Here is a 12,500-nt window from a genome sequence, read left to right on the forward strand (position 1 = left end):
GTCGCTCGGCTTTCTCATCGGGTTTCGGTGACTGAATTAAATACGGTCCTACACTTGAACAAACCGATGAGATGTTGCTAATAATAAACGTCTAGTGCATGCACTACTAGTTTAGTGCAAATGTTTAAGCCCTTTTTGCACGAGGCGCCGCGGCGTGCAGAGTCGCGCGCGTCAAACTCAAAGACACGCGCCCCGGCCCCGTTCTGGACGTTTGCCCTGGACACAGTAGGATGTGCACGAACATGCATCATCGTTGATACAACGTCCAGTCTGGGCCGATTATCAAAACAAGATGCTGTGTGTCGCAGCAGCACCAGCGCAGCCCTGAGAGTGGTTTACCCCAGAGCTGTGCGAGGATGAACAACCGCACACCGACCTGCTATGCAGCATCTGTCTCCGTGCATGTTGCCTAGCAACATATATGGAATGGATGCTCTGTGATCAATAGCAAAATATTGACATTCCTTTTAACCGTATTTAAAGTTTATATGAAACTGCGCGATGTTTATATCAGAATGTGAACATTAACCCTGCGTTGTTATTGGTTGGAAACACAGGGCCAATATCACCGGCCAGTTTCAGCCTGTCATTACTGCTCTGAACATTATACTCAACACATTTCTGGTTAATTAACTTTTTATTTTTATGCATAATTTTTAAAATGTATTTTATTAATTCTCATACTGTGAAACTACTTTTTCACATCTGGTTTTATCTTTATTATTGATGATCTTTGTTGTTGTTGTTTAAATTTTCCCCAGTTCCCTCATTGTTGTAGTCATAGGCATATGTCATTGCGAGGTCTGCCCATGATTGGCCAGTGTCATGGTAATTGACAGGGGAGAGGGAGTATGCCACGCCTCCTTCCTTGAGCGCATGGCTAATTTCGTTCCCTCGGGCTGCCGGACACAGTGGGATCACCAGGAAGTGGACGCGTGATCTCACTGATTATCTCTTTAAATCTTGCTATCTGTTATCCAAACCTGTCCAGCAAGGTTAATCTAATAACCTTTGGGAAAAAAAAGTTTATCTTGTCCATGCTGATGTGCGTGCGCGTGTGTGTGTTTGTGTGTTTGTGTGTCAGGTGGAACATATCCCTGGGAGAGTGTTTTTCCGCTGCAGTTCAGATCTACAGGAAGTGATGCAATTGAAATCTGCGGAGAGACTTTTCCTGCTTTTGAGCAGAGCTCCGCCCATTTCCTTACCCAAAAATCCAGGTGTGCAGTTCCCATCATTCATGCTGCTTTGATCTGCATTTCCTAGAGAACATATAGAAGGTGTCATTTGCAGTGCACTCACAATTTTGTTTCTTCCCATAGCAAAAGCATCCCATGTGATACAGCAGAGCATTGTGGGAGATCCAGATAACTGGCGCCACGCCCTCTTCACCTGGAACTTACTGCAGGTGGAGATTCGCCACGCCCAGGCGCGGAGTCTCAAGAGAAAGAGGGATGTGGAGGAAGATAAAGGGGAGGGCGGAGTCTCTTGCGCTGCGGGCTCGGAGCGCGCACACACACACTTGGGAACGCCCGAGGGGACTCACGACGCACCAGCTCACAGGCACCAGGGTGGTGGAAATGTTCCTGCTCAGGCAGCTCCCACATTCCGCATCAGCTGCCGCTGTAGTGGAGCAGTCGCTCGCCATTATAGCTCCCAGGTGTGTGTGTGTGTGTGTGTGTGTGTGTGTGTGTGTGTGCGTTCCCACACCTTTAAATTACCTTGTTCGTTGTGCCACAGAACTTGAGTCGTATCATTGGCGTAGCTGTCGCCCGAGAGCTTGGATGGAAGCCTGACCTCAGAGAGCCGACTCTTGAGGTCAGTCCTTTCCCACCAGCCTTAGTGTGTCTGCTGTGTGTGAGTGTATACGAACGTGAATCATCTTTCACTGTGTCTCCTTAAAAACCAGGTACATGTGTATTTAAGTGATGACCACTCTGTGATCGGGATCCCTCTGATAAGGTGAATACCTCTCATACTTCCCCTGTACTTAGCCAATATTCACACGTATCTGTTCAAAGAGCTTATGGCGTGTGTGTGTGTGTGTGTGTGTGTGTGTGTTGTAGGCACCCTCTTGCTAGTCGCAGGTATATGAAACACACTGGTCTGAGGTCCACTGTTGCCTGGGCGATGACCTCTCTCTGTCCTATGAAGGTAAAGTCAGTAGTCAGTTAATTAATACACAGCTGAGTGTGTTAATAGATGTGTGTATAACAGGTGCATGTTAATAGATGTGTGTGTATTACAATGTGTGTTATTAGATGTGTGTGTGTGTATTAATAGATGTGTGTGTATTACAGATGTGTGTTAATAGATGTGTGTGTATTACATTGTGTGTTATTAGATGTGTTTGTGTATTACAGATGTGTTAATAGATGTGTGTGTATTACAGATGTGTGTGTATTACATTGTGTGTTATTAGATGTGTTTGTGTATTACAGATGTGTGTTAATAGATGTGTGTGTATTACAGATGTGTGTTAATAGATGTGTGTGTATTACAGATGTGTGTTAATAGATGTGTGTATAACAGGTGCGTGTTAATAGATGTGTGTGTAGTACATATGTGTATTAATAGATGTGTGTGTATTACAGATGTGTGTTAATAGATGTGTGTGTATTACAGATGTGTATTAATAGATGTGTATGTATTAGAGGTGTGTTAATAGATATGTGTGTGTGTGTAGTACAGATGTGTATTAATAGATGTGTGTATTACAGATGTGTATTAATAGATGTGTGTTTATTACAGATGTGTGTTAATAGATGTGTGTGTTTACATTATAACATACCACATTTAAACTTCTGGTTTATCCCACCCTTTTGTACCATCTCTCTCTCTCTCTCTCTCTCCCTCCCTCTCTCTCTCTCACTCTGCTGTTCTCTGCCTAACATCTCCTTGTTCTACGTCTCTGTCTTTTTTAGGAAGCCTCTGTGATTTTAGACCCCATGTGTGGAGTTGGTACCATATTACTGGAGGCAGCCCAGGAATGTGCGGTCTGTACACACAAACACACACACACGTATGCACACACACACACACACACGTATGCGCACACACACACACACACACACACGCATGCACACGTATGCACACACACATGCATGCTTGCTCACAGACCCCTGCACCCCATTTAGTAGTTCTAGTAGACAGCAGTGACATCACATTCATCTTATTTAAAACTGTGTGTGTGTGTGTGTGTGTGTGTGTGTGTGTGTGTGTAGCATGCTGTGTTTATAGGCATGGACACAGAGGAGGGTCAGTTGCAGAAAGCTGTAGAGAACGTGGACACTGCAGGTCAGAAGAGCAGAATCCTACTGGTCCAGTCCTCCTGCATGGGTCTGTCTGCCTTCTCTCTCTCTCTCTCATAAACTCTCTCTCAAACTCTATCTCTCTTACTCTTTCAATCAGTCTCTCTGTCACTCTCTCTCATACACTCTCTCACTCTCACTCACACACACACTCCTCTCTCTCTCTCTCTCTCTCTCTCATAAACTCTCTCAAACTCTATCTCTCTTACTCTTTCAATCACAGCCTCTCTCTCACTCTCTCTCATACACTCTCTCACTCTCACTCACACACACACACTCCTCTCTCTCTCTCTCTCTCTCTCTCTCTCTCTCTCTCTGGTTTACATGTAACAGTTTCTACACTAACTGACAAAGTCCCTGAAATTTAATAGTGAAACTATAGAACAAATCTGAAAGACTATAAACAGTTTTATCATCAAAGTTAAAATGAAGGAATTTGACTGTGGGTCAGTCTCCTGTTTCTCTGCAGTCTCCTGTTTCTGTTACTGTGATGTAACACCAGCACCACCCCTCTGTAGCGATCCCGTTGCCGACGGCTTCTGTGGATGTGGTTCTGTGTGATGTTCCCTTTGGCAGGAAGTTCTCCTGCAGCGTGGACATGCCCGCTGCACTGCCCCGGATCCTGGCTGAGATGGAGAGGTAAGATTCCCCCAGAATAGCATTAGGGTCCTTCTGGGTGTTTTGAATAAGAGAGGTTTCAGGACAGCCCTGGGAATCTGAGTTGCCTTGATGTAATATTCCAGCAATACACTTAACAAAAAAAAAGAAAACATGTCACACCATTTGTGACAGTAGAATGAACCATGTTACCATTAAACCCTGTAAAACCTTTAGCCTGATTTTAAAAAAAAACATGTTTTGGAGATTCAGCACCGGAATATTCTGTTACGCATCAGGTAAAGTTTGATTGGATTCACAGGTCTGTCTGGAAGGTCACACCTGATTGGTTTAGCTTTAGCATGAGACGCATTCCAGTATTTCGGAATGTCCATATCAGTATATCAATATGTGCATAGCAGAGTTAGTAAAAATTGCTGTGTATTACCCAATGCATATACATCCATGTCAGTATATCAGTACATCCATGTCAGTATATCAGTACATCAGTACATCCATGTCAGTATATCGGTACATCCATGTCAGTATATCATGGCCTGAAGTCTCCAATTTCCTTTTCTCCTTCATACTGTTGGAATGGCAGTGGTTGTGCAGCACTTCCGCAGATTGGGATAAACAGCACAGCGTCAGTGTGAATCTGACCTCAAATGTTGCTTTAAACGAGTCCACCAGCACTTTTCAACCTAACCTCTGTGTATCACACCTGTTGCATAGTCTTTTTCCACAGAAGCAAAAATGTGACATTTCCTTTGTACTTAAAGGAATCCAAATTCCCTGCTGACGAGCTGGGTTTCAGAAATCTAAGAGTAGTTGATGAGCAAAGGTGATATTGAGGTGGTACTGCTATTCCCAGGGGACCATACGCTAGCATACTGCTAAACATGAGTCACACTCCATGAGAACATCTCCCAATAGCTGTACATGTATGTGATGTTGGATATTATCATGCCAAACTGACATTGGGACAGACGTCTGATATTGTGCTTAAATGTGTTTGATTTTTTGCAGAGTTCTATGTGAGGGGGGATGTCTGATTATTCTGTTAAGTCTGCAGCTTTCTGCCCAGATGAAGAAGCTCGTCAACTCGAACGCACTCACGCCACAATCACAGATGACTGAGCTGGACAAGGACCCCCAGGGAAAGAGCCGGGGCCTGGGGATGCAGGGCCCCGAGCACAGCTGGGGGACAGATGAGCTCGCGCTCAGCTCGCTACAACTACAGAACATACACAGAGTGAGCCTGGGCAGCAGTGATGGAATCATACACACCTACACCAAGATACAAACGCTGAAACACACACATGCTAACACACACACACATGATGAAACTATGTCTACATCATAGTGCACCTATTCACACACTGAAATCACATACACCACGATACACATGTAATCATACACAAACACACACTGAAACGCACACTATGGTGATATGTAATTTACACAGGCAGAAAATCCCAGAGAAATCCAACTACCAAAACCAGCTCCACGGCTCAATACAAACCCAATAAAATATACAGTACCATCATGTACATGAGACAAATGACAGCAATCAGTTGCATGGTGTGCCCTTGTGTTCATAAAATTAGGTTAATAATAATAGTAATATAATAATAATAATAACAAAACAATAACATAATTATAACAATATAACAACAATAATAATACCGTGTTTAAGTATATGTGGCGTTAGAGTAGTTAATGTGTTGTTAATATACTAATGATTTGGACGCTACTGTAGCGCGCGAGTGCGGGGCCACACGCTGCAGCTCCAACGTTCTTCCCATCGCTACGCAGAAAGCACGAGCACGGGCTCGCGTATGAGTCAGCGGAACGAACCCGACGTAACAGCGGCGCGTGCCTCGCGCTGAAGGTGGGGTCGACCTTTAAAGACGGGCTTTAAAAAGCGCACGCGCTCACGCGAGGTGCGGACGCCAAAACAAAAGAACCAGACAACACTCTTTAAACCGTCTGAATGCGCAATTAGTTGTGACGACGACTCGCGCGTGGTCATGTGCATGCATGCGTGCTCGGGGAACCGGGCGGACCGGTCTCTTCGAGCCGCGCGCGCCCAGCGGAGCGCCTTCGCGCAGCAGCCGCGCTGCTTTACGCAGGCGCGCTACACAGCGGAAGCCATGTTGAAGTTCGGTGGGACTGGACGCGTTGCCCCGTCTCCGTGTGCATCCTCGCGCGCCCTCCTCCCGCTGCTGCCCTCGCTACCGTAACTGTGTACCGGAGGGCAAGGCGACGACCGTGCCATGAGCTCCAGCCTGGATCTTTCTCGGCGGAACCCGCAAGAGGATTTTGAACTGATCCAGAGGATCGGAAGCGGAACCTACGGAGATGTGTACAAGGTAGGACCGCGAACGGCGATGACGGCGACGGTAACGTTACACTACGCGGAGCTATATGCGATTATTCGCCGCGTCGCCGTGCCTGGATTGTCGCCCTGCTCTGTTAGTCCGGAGCTGTGGCCGCATCACTTAGCGTTGCGTTTGCGCCAAGGCAGTAAACAGGAAGCTGCATCTCGCTCCCGATGGCGTAAAAGACTTTTTGACAGCGCGAAGGAGCTGCGCGAGCGCGTGTGCGCCCTAGTAGCGTCCCACGGGCTTTGCGCGTGCAATTAAAAACAACAACATATTTTATAACAAACCCGTTCCTCGGTTGTTCCGCGCGGAGCGTGCGACGGAGGTAGGTGCGCGAGGGCCGTCGCGTGCAGCCTCGCTGGCGTTGAGTGTGGAGCAGGTCTGTGGCGCGTGCTGGCGGAGAGGTGTGTGTCACTTCTGGACAGAATGCGCTGTGACGGAGGCGGCAGACGCTCACTACCGAGGCCTCGCGCGCGCCTGACATGGACGCGGCGTGTGTATGCACGTTGGCGTCTAGGAAAACCATGTTGTCCAGTTTCGAGCATGATCCTGACCCCGATTCTTAGGGAATACTGAGTGTGTCTGACTTCCTTTGCAAAGAGGAAATGGCTAAGCTTGAGGATGCAAGTGTGTGTGTGTGTGGGTGTATGTAAAGTTGGAGCTGTATTCATCCTGTTTGTTCCTAATTGTTCCCACTTCCTGAAGTTTTGCAGTTAGTTGAAGTGCGTGCGTGCGTGTGTGTGCTTGTGTGTTTGGTTTGCCATGTGCTTCCCTCGTTCACCACTTGTAAGATTTGAGTTGTCAGACTTAAGCAAACTTGACATACTCTAAAAAATGAGGATGCAGTCTGAACCACTATAGCAAAGAGGGGAGAGACTGTCTGATAGTGGTTCCATGTGTTGGAAGGGTTCAGATTAAAGGTTAGGGTTAGGGTTAGAAGTAAAGGTTAGTTTTAGGATTAGGATTAAAGGTTAGGATTAGGGTTAAAGGTTAAGGGTTAGGGTTAGAAGTAAAGGTTAGTTTTAGGATTAAAGGTTAGGATTAGGATTAAAGGTTAGGGTTAAGGGTTAAAGGTTAAGGGTTAGGGTTAGAAGTAAAGGTTAGTTTTAGGATTAAAGGTTAGGATTAGGGTTAAGGGTTAGGGTTAGGATTAAAGGCTAGGGTTAGGATTAAAGGCTAGGATTAGGATTAAAGGTTAGGGTTAAGGGTTAAAGGTTAGGGTTAAAGGTTAGGGTTAAGGGTTAGGGTTAGAAGTAAAGGTTAGTTTTAGGATTAAAGGTTAGGATTAGGATTAAAGGTTAGGGTTAAGGGTTAAGGGTTAAGGGTTAGAAGTAAAGGTTAGTTTTAGGATTAAAGGTTAGGATTAGGGTTAAGGGTTAGGGTTAGGATTAAAGGCTAGGGTTAGGATTAAAGGCTAGGATTAGGATTAAAGGTTAGGGTTAAGGGTTAAAGGTTAGGGTTAAGGGTTAGGGTTAGAAGTAAAGGTTAGTTTTAGGATTAAGATTAAAGGTTAGGATTAGGGTTAAGGGTTAGGATTACGATTAAAGGTTAGGGTTAAGGGTTAAAGGTTAGGATTAGGATTAAAGGTTAGAGTTAAAGGTTAGGGTTAGGAGTAGAAGTAAAGGTTAGTTTTAGGATTAGGATTAAAAATTAGGATTAGGGTTAGGATTAGGATTAAAGATTAGGGTTAAGGGTTAGGATTAGGGTTAAGGGTTAGGATTAAAGATTAGGATTAGGGTTAAAGGTTAGGGTTAGGATTAAAGGTTAGGTTTAAGGGTAAAGGGTAATACAACAGATGATAGTATCTAGTCATCCCTAATAATACTACAGACATGAACACTTTGCTAGAGCTACCTGACACTTAATGACAGCGATGTTGGGCTGTTGGTAATATTGGGTTGGATTGTGTGGATGCGGAGCCAAGAATAAAGATTTAGAACAAATGGTGGGCTGTATTGGTGGGCTGGACTGGTGATTTTGCATGCGAAGATTCTTCGTGAATAAGAGGAGAGGAAAGCCTCACTAGTGGTGTAGATGACTTACTTGTGAGTTTGTGTGTGTGTGTGTGTGTAGGAAGAGAGTGTGTGCGTGTGCATGTGTGTGCATGCGTGTGTGTGTGTGTGTGTGTGTGTGTGTGTAGGAAGAGAGTGTGTGCGTGTGCATGCGTGTGCGCGCGCGGGTGTGTGTGTGTGTGTGTGTGTGTGTGTGTGTGTGTGTGTGTGTGTGTGTGTGTGTGTGTGTGTAGGAAGAGAGAGTGTGTGTACAGTAGTTCTTGTGCATACATTTTCTGCCATCAGGAGCATCTTGGTGTTCCAGATAAGTGTGTATGTGGGGGGCATTGTGTGGCGGGGCATGGGTGTATGTGCGTGAAAAAGGTAAGACATATTGAGCAACGTGCATTAAAATACTGAAAATATAGTGTAAAACTTCAAGTCACATGACCATGCTAAACTCCTTTTGGTGAAAACACAGAACATCAATGGAAAGTACATCTCACACACACACACACAATCTCTCTCTCTCTCTCTCTCTCTCTCGTAATGACATCATCAGATCTGCTGTTCTGTTAGACAGATGTCTCTCAGTAAAGCCTTACAGAGGTTGCCTCTGTGTGTGTGTGTGTGTGTGTGTGTGTGTGTGTGTGTGTGTGTGTGAGAGAGACAGAGAAAGATCCTCCAGTGCATATCTGCACAATATACCAAAATATGAATCCACTGGAATACAACATACATCTGTAAACTTGGGGGGAGAGAGAGAGAGAGAGAGAGAGAGAGAGAGAGAGAGAGAGAGAGAGAGAGACAGACAGACAGACAAACGCTGCAAAACAGGAATCTCTCTCTCTCTCTCTCTCTCCCTCCCAACTAATGAACCTTTCTGTGTGCGTCTGTTTCCTCAGGCTCGCAATGTCAACACGGGGGAGCTGGCAGCCATTAAAGTCATCAAGCTGGAACCAGGTGAGTGTTTTCTAGAGTAGATGTTCTCCTTACTCTGCCATCTTCTGTCTGCGTGGTCAAGTTCTCCTGCCAGAGGCCATCAGAGACCCCCCCCCCCCCCAACCGGAAGACTTAACCTAAGGCCGGTGTTCCCAGACACCGGTTAAGTGTTCGTGTGTGAGTGTGTGCATGTGTTTACAAGTGTGTGTGTGTGTGTGTGTGTGCGTGAGTGTGTGCATGCATGTGTGTGAGAGTGTGTGAGTGTGAGTGTGTGTGTGAGTGTGTGGGTGCGTGTGATCCATTAGAGGCACTAATGTCTAATGATCTTGTTCTCTTTCCTGGTCATTACTTCCATGTTCTTTCCATTGGATTCTGCATGATCTCTGTGTGTCCGTGCATGTGTGAACTCAAATTTGTGTACCGGATGTGCACAGTGATAGGAAGGTGTGTGTGTGTGTGTGTGTGTGTGTGCGTACAAATAAATAAATAATAAATATGAAGATAAAAAATATATATATATAATATTTTATATATATATATATATATATATATATATATATATATATATATATATATATATATATATATATATATAAAAATATATATATATAATATTTTTATATATATATATATATATATATATATATATATATATATATATATATATATATATATATATATATATGTATATATATATATATATATATATATATATATACACACACACACACACACACACACACACACACACACACATACATATTTATATATGAGTGTGTGTGTGTGTAAGAGAGAGAGAGCTTGTCTGTCAAAATCCATGACTTTTGAGATTTTTCCTTATAACTCTCCAGTGCATTCAGTGCTTCTGTTGAGAATGATTGTTTAAATGACTGATGGATTGATTGATTGATTGGTTGATTGATTTGCAGGGGAAGACTTTGCGGTGGTGCAGCAGGAGATTGTAATGATGAAGGACTGTAAACACTCCAACATCGTGGCCTACTTTGGCAGCTACCTGAGGTGTTGTACTCAGACACAGACACTTCGTGTGTGTGTGTGTGTGTGTGTGTGATGTCAATCAAAAGGGAAAGAGAGCACTATTGCTTCAGACCCAGGAGACAGAAGGTCCTCCCGGAAGGGGGTTTTATAACACTCCAGCCGTGGTCTTCCTCAGATCAATACCGCACAGCTGGATGTGTGTACCAGCATTAACTTTAACATTTACCCTTCACTGGAGCTAGGGGTCCAAAGCCTGGAAACCAGCCCCAGACCATTAGCCAGTGGTGAAGGTACTGGACTTGTAATCAGAAGGTTGCTGGTTCAAGCCCACCTCCCTCAATTATTCAAATTGTGTTCAGTCATGATTGTAAGTTGCTTTGGATAAAAGCATCAGCTAAATGCCGTAAATGTAAAATTGCCCCTCTCCCGGCCCCAGACTATTACCCCGGTGCTACTCCCAGTGCTAGCGGTGGGTGTGTCCAAAACACAGAACCACCAGTTTCAATACTGTTCTGTATTTATTAAAAAAATAAATAATTATTAGTGTAACGTTGAGTGGTCAGAAGGTGGACGCATGTGCGCAGAAGAGCAAGATTTATTATGGGAAAACCCAGAATCAAAATCGTAAATTTGTAGAGCCAAAATGTAGATCACGAGAATACATGATTAGCTAAATATAACTAAATCAACAATGACAAACATAAGCAACGATAAGAACACTTAACCAGCACGATCGAATAACAAAACGGGCAGAATAACAAACAAGGTCACCGTACCCAGCAAACACACAGGCACGAGACAGGGTAACCATGACAACAAAGACGCTAGGGCCTGGCCAGTCATGACAATCAGACAGAAGTTGGTATTTTGGTGTACTGGTAGTCAGAACAGAAAAACTTCTAAATATGTTGAGAGCATATTGACCTCAGAACCAGCTTTGCAGTGTAGCACGTGGAACTGCATAGTGAGGCTAGTTTGTGAGCTGTTTTCTGATTGGCTGAGGGGTGTTTAGTTTGCTCTTCTGATTGGCTCTCTCTTGCATTGGCGTTACAGGAGGGATAAGTTATGGATCTGTATGGAATACTGTGGAGGCGGCTCACTGCAGGACATTTACCATGGTAAAGGTTGCTGGAGCAAACAACATGTCTGAGCTTTGCTGCTCATGGTCTGCATTTACACGTTTAGATTTTCTCCCTTCACCTTTCTGCTTTTATTACTTTTTTACAGTCACAGGGCCTCTGTTGGAACCACAGATTGCATATGTGTCACGGGAGACACTACAGGTACACTCACACTCACACACACTCACTCACACACACTCACTCACACACACTCACTCACACACACACACTCACACACACTCACTCACACACACACACTCATACACTCTCACTCATACACACACACTCACTCACACACACACTCACTCACTCATACACTCTCACTCATACACTCTCACTCACTCACACACACACACCCACACACCCACACACCCACAAACACCTGAACCTGCCCTGTGCTTCTGCCTGTTTTTCAGGGATTATTCTACCTCCACAACCAAGGCAAGATGCACAGAGACATTAAGGTGGGTGTCTCCCTCTCAGCCTTCTGCTGCTCAGTTGCTCTGGACCCCGTCTCCTCACCCCGTCCCCTCACCCCGTCCCCTCACCCTGTGCTTGTGTGTTTTGCAGGGGGCCAATATCCTGCTCACAGACAACGGTTATGTGAAGCTGGGTAAGCAAAGTCAAGACAACATCAAAGACCTTTAACGTCTGTTACCAATTTGTCTTTGTGCATTCATCTCTCTCTCTCTCTCTCTCTCTCTCTCTCTCTCTCTCTCTCTCTCCCTGTCTCTCTCTCCCCCATTTGTAGCGGACTTTGGGGTCTCTGCTCAGATATCAGCCACTCTGGCTAAGAGGAAGTCCTTCATCGGAACTCCATACTGGTAAAGTCACACTGTAGTCTAGCTGTAGTCCTGCCGCTGTCAGGCTGTAGTGCCACTGTAGTGCAGCTGTGGCACTGTGTATGCCTGCTGTCAGTATTTTTTGGATGGGTCTTCAGTTCACCTGTTTGGTGATGTCTATTTAGTGATGTGTTGAATCTCTCTGTGTGTTTGGAGGATGGATCCGGAGGCGTTTGGTGATGTCTGGTTAGGGGTGTTTATCTCTCTGTGTGTGTGTGTGTGTGTTTGGTGATGTCTGGTTAGGGGTGTTTATCTCTGTGTGTGTGTGTTTGGAGGATGGCTCCGGAGGCATTTGGTGATGTCTGGTTGGTGG

The 12,500-nt window shown here is 44.9% G+C and overlaps 2 protein-coding genes and 1 long non-coding RNA gene across 6 annotated transcripts in view; 2 read left to right on the forward strand and 1 right to left on the reverse strand.

The window, feature by feature from the left end:
- thumpd2 (THUMP domain containing 2) overlaps window positions 1-9,108 on the forward strand; it is a 9,456-nt gene extending 348 nt beyond the window's left edge. The window contains exons 2-10 of one of the 2 annotated variants that reach the window (XM_035532620.2): window positions 1,085-1,217; window positions 1,320-1,657; window positions 1,738-1,815; window positions 1,907-1,959; window positions 2,064-2,151; window positions 2,922-2,993; window positions 3,222-3,294; window positions 3,827-3,947; window positions 4,935-9,108. In XM_035532620.2, the coding sequence (XP_035388513.1) occupies window positions 1,085-1,217; window positions 1,320-1,657; window positions 1,738-1,815; window positions 1,907-1,959; window positions 2,064-2,151; window positions 2,922-2,993; window positions 3,222-3,294; window positions 3,827-3,947; window positions 4,935-5,271 (1,293 nt within the window). In that variant the 3' untranslated portion in view covers window positions 5,272-9,108. Of the gene's footprint in view, window positions 1-1,084; window positions 1,218-1,319; window positions 1,658-1,737; window positions 1,816-1,906; window positions 1,960-2,063; window positions 2,152-2,921; window positions 2,994-3,221; window positions 3,337-3,826; window positions 3,948-4,934 lie in introns of both variants that reach the window. The other variant, XM_035532619.2, reaches the window with a different exon arrangement.
- Window positions 3,466-6,707, reverse strand: LOC145659347 (uncharacterized). The gene is made up of 2 exons (XR_014125481.1): window positions 6,580-6,707; window positions 3,466-3,934 (listed from the first exon to the last, which is right to left on the reverse strand). It is a non-coding gene; the product is annotated as an uncharacterized LOC145659347 (long non-coding RNA).
- map4k3b (mitogen-activated protein kinase kinase kinase kinase 3b) overlaps window positions 6,140-12,500 on the forward strand; it is a 23,257-nt gene continuing 16,896 nt past the window's right edge. For all 3 annotated transcript variants that reach the window (XM_035532617.2, XM_035532618.2, XM_081721154.1), the window contains exons 1-8: window positions 6,140-6,280; window positions 9,189-9,246; window positions 10,155-10,245; window positions 11,278-11,342; window positions 11,452-11,507; window positions 11,762-11,809; window positions 11,916-11,958; window positions 12,097-12,169. In XM_035532617.2, coding sequence (XP_035388510.1) covers window positions 6,185-6,280; window positions 9,189-9,246; window positions 10,155-10,245; window positions 11,278-11,342; window positions 11,452-11,507; window positions 11,762-11,809; window positions 11,916-11,958; window positions 12,097-12,169 — 530 coding nt within the window. In that variant the 5' untranslated portion in view covers window positions 6,140-6,184. The remainder of the gene's footprint in view (window positions 6,281-9,188; window positions 9,247-10,154; window positions 10,246-11,277; window positions 11,343-11,451; window positions 11,508-11,761; window positions 11,810-11,915; window positions 11,959-12,096; window positions 12,170-12,500) is intronic.

The sequence above is a fragment of the Electrophorus electricus genome, chromosome 10, assembly GCF_041902795.1.
Source record: "Electrophorus electricus isolate QZ-2024a chromosome 10, ASM4190279v1, whole genome shotgun sequence".
NCBI lineage: Eukaryota > Metazoa > Chordata > Actinopteri > Gymnotiformes > Gymnotidae > Electrophorus > Electrophorus electricus.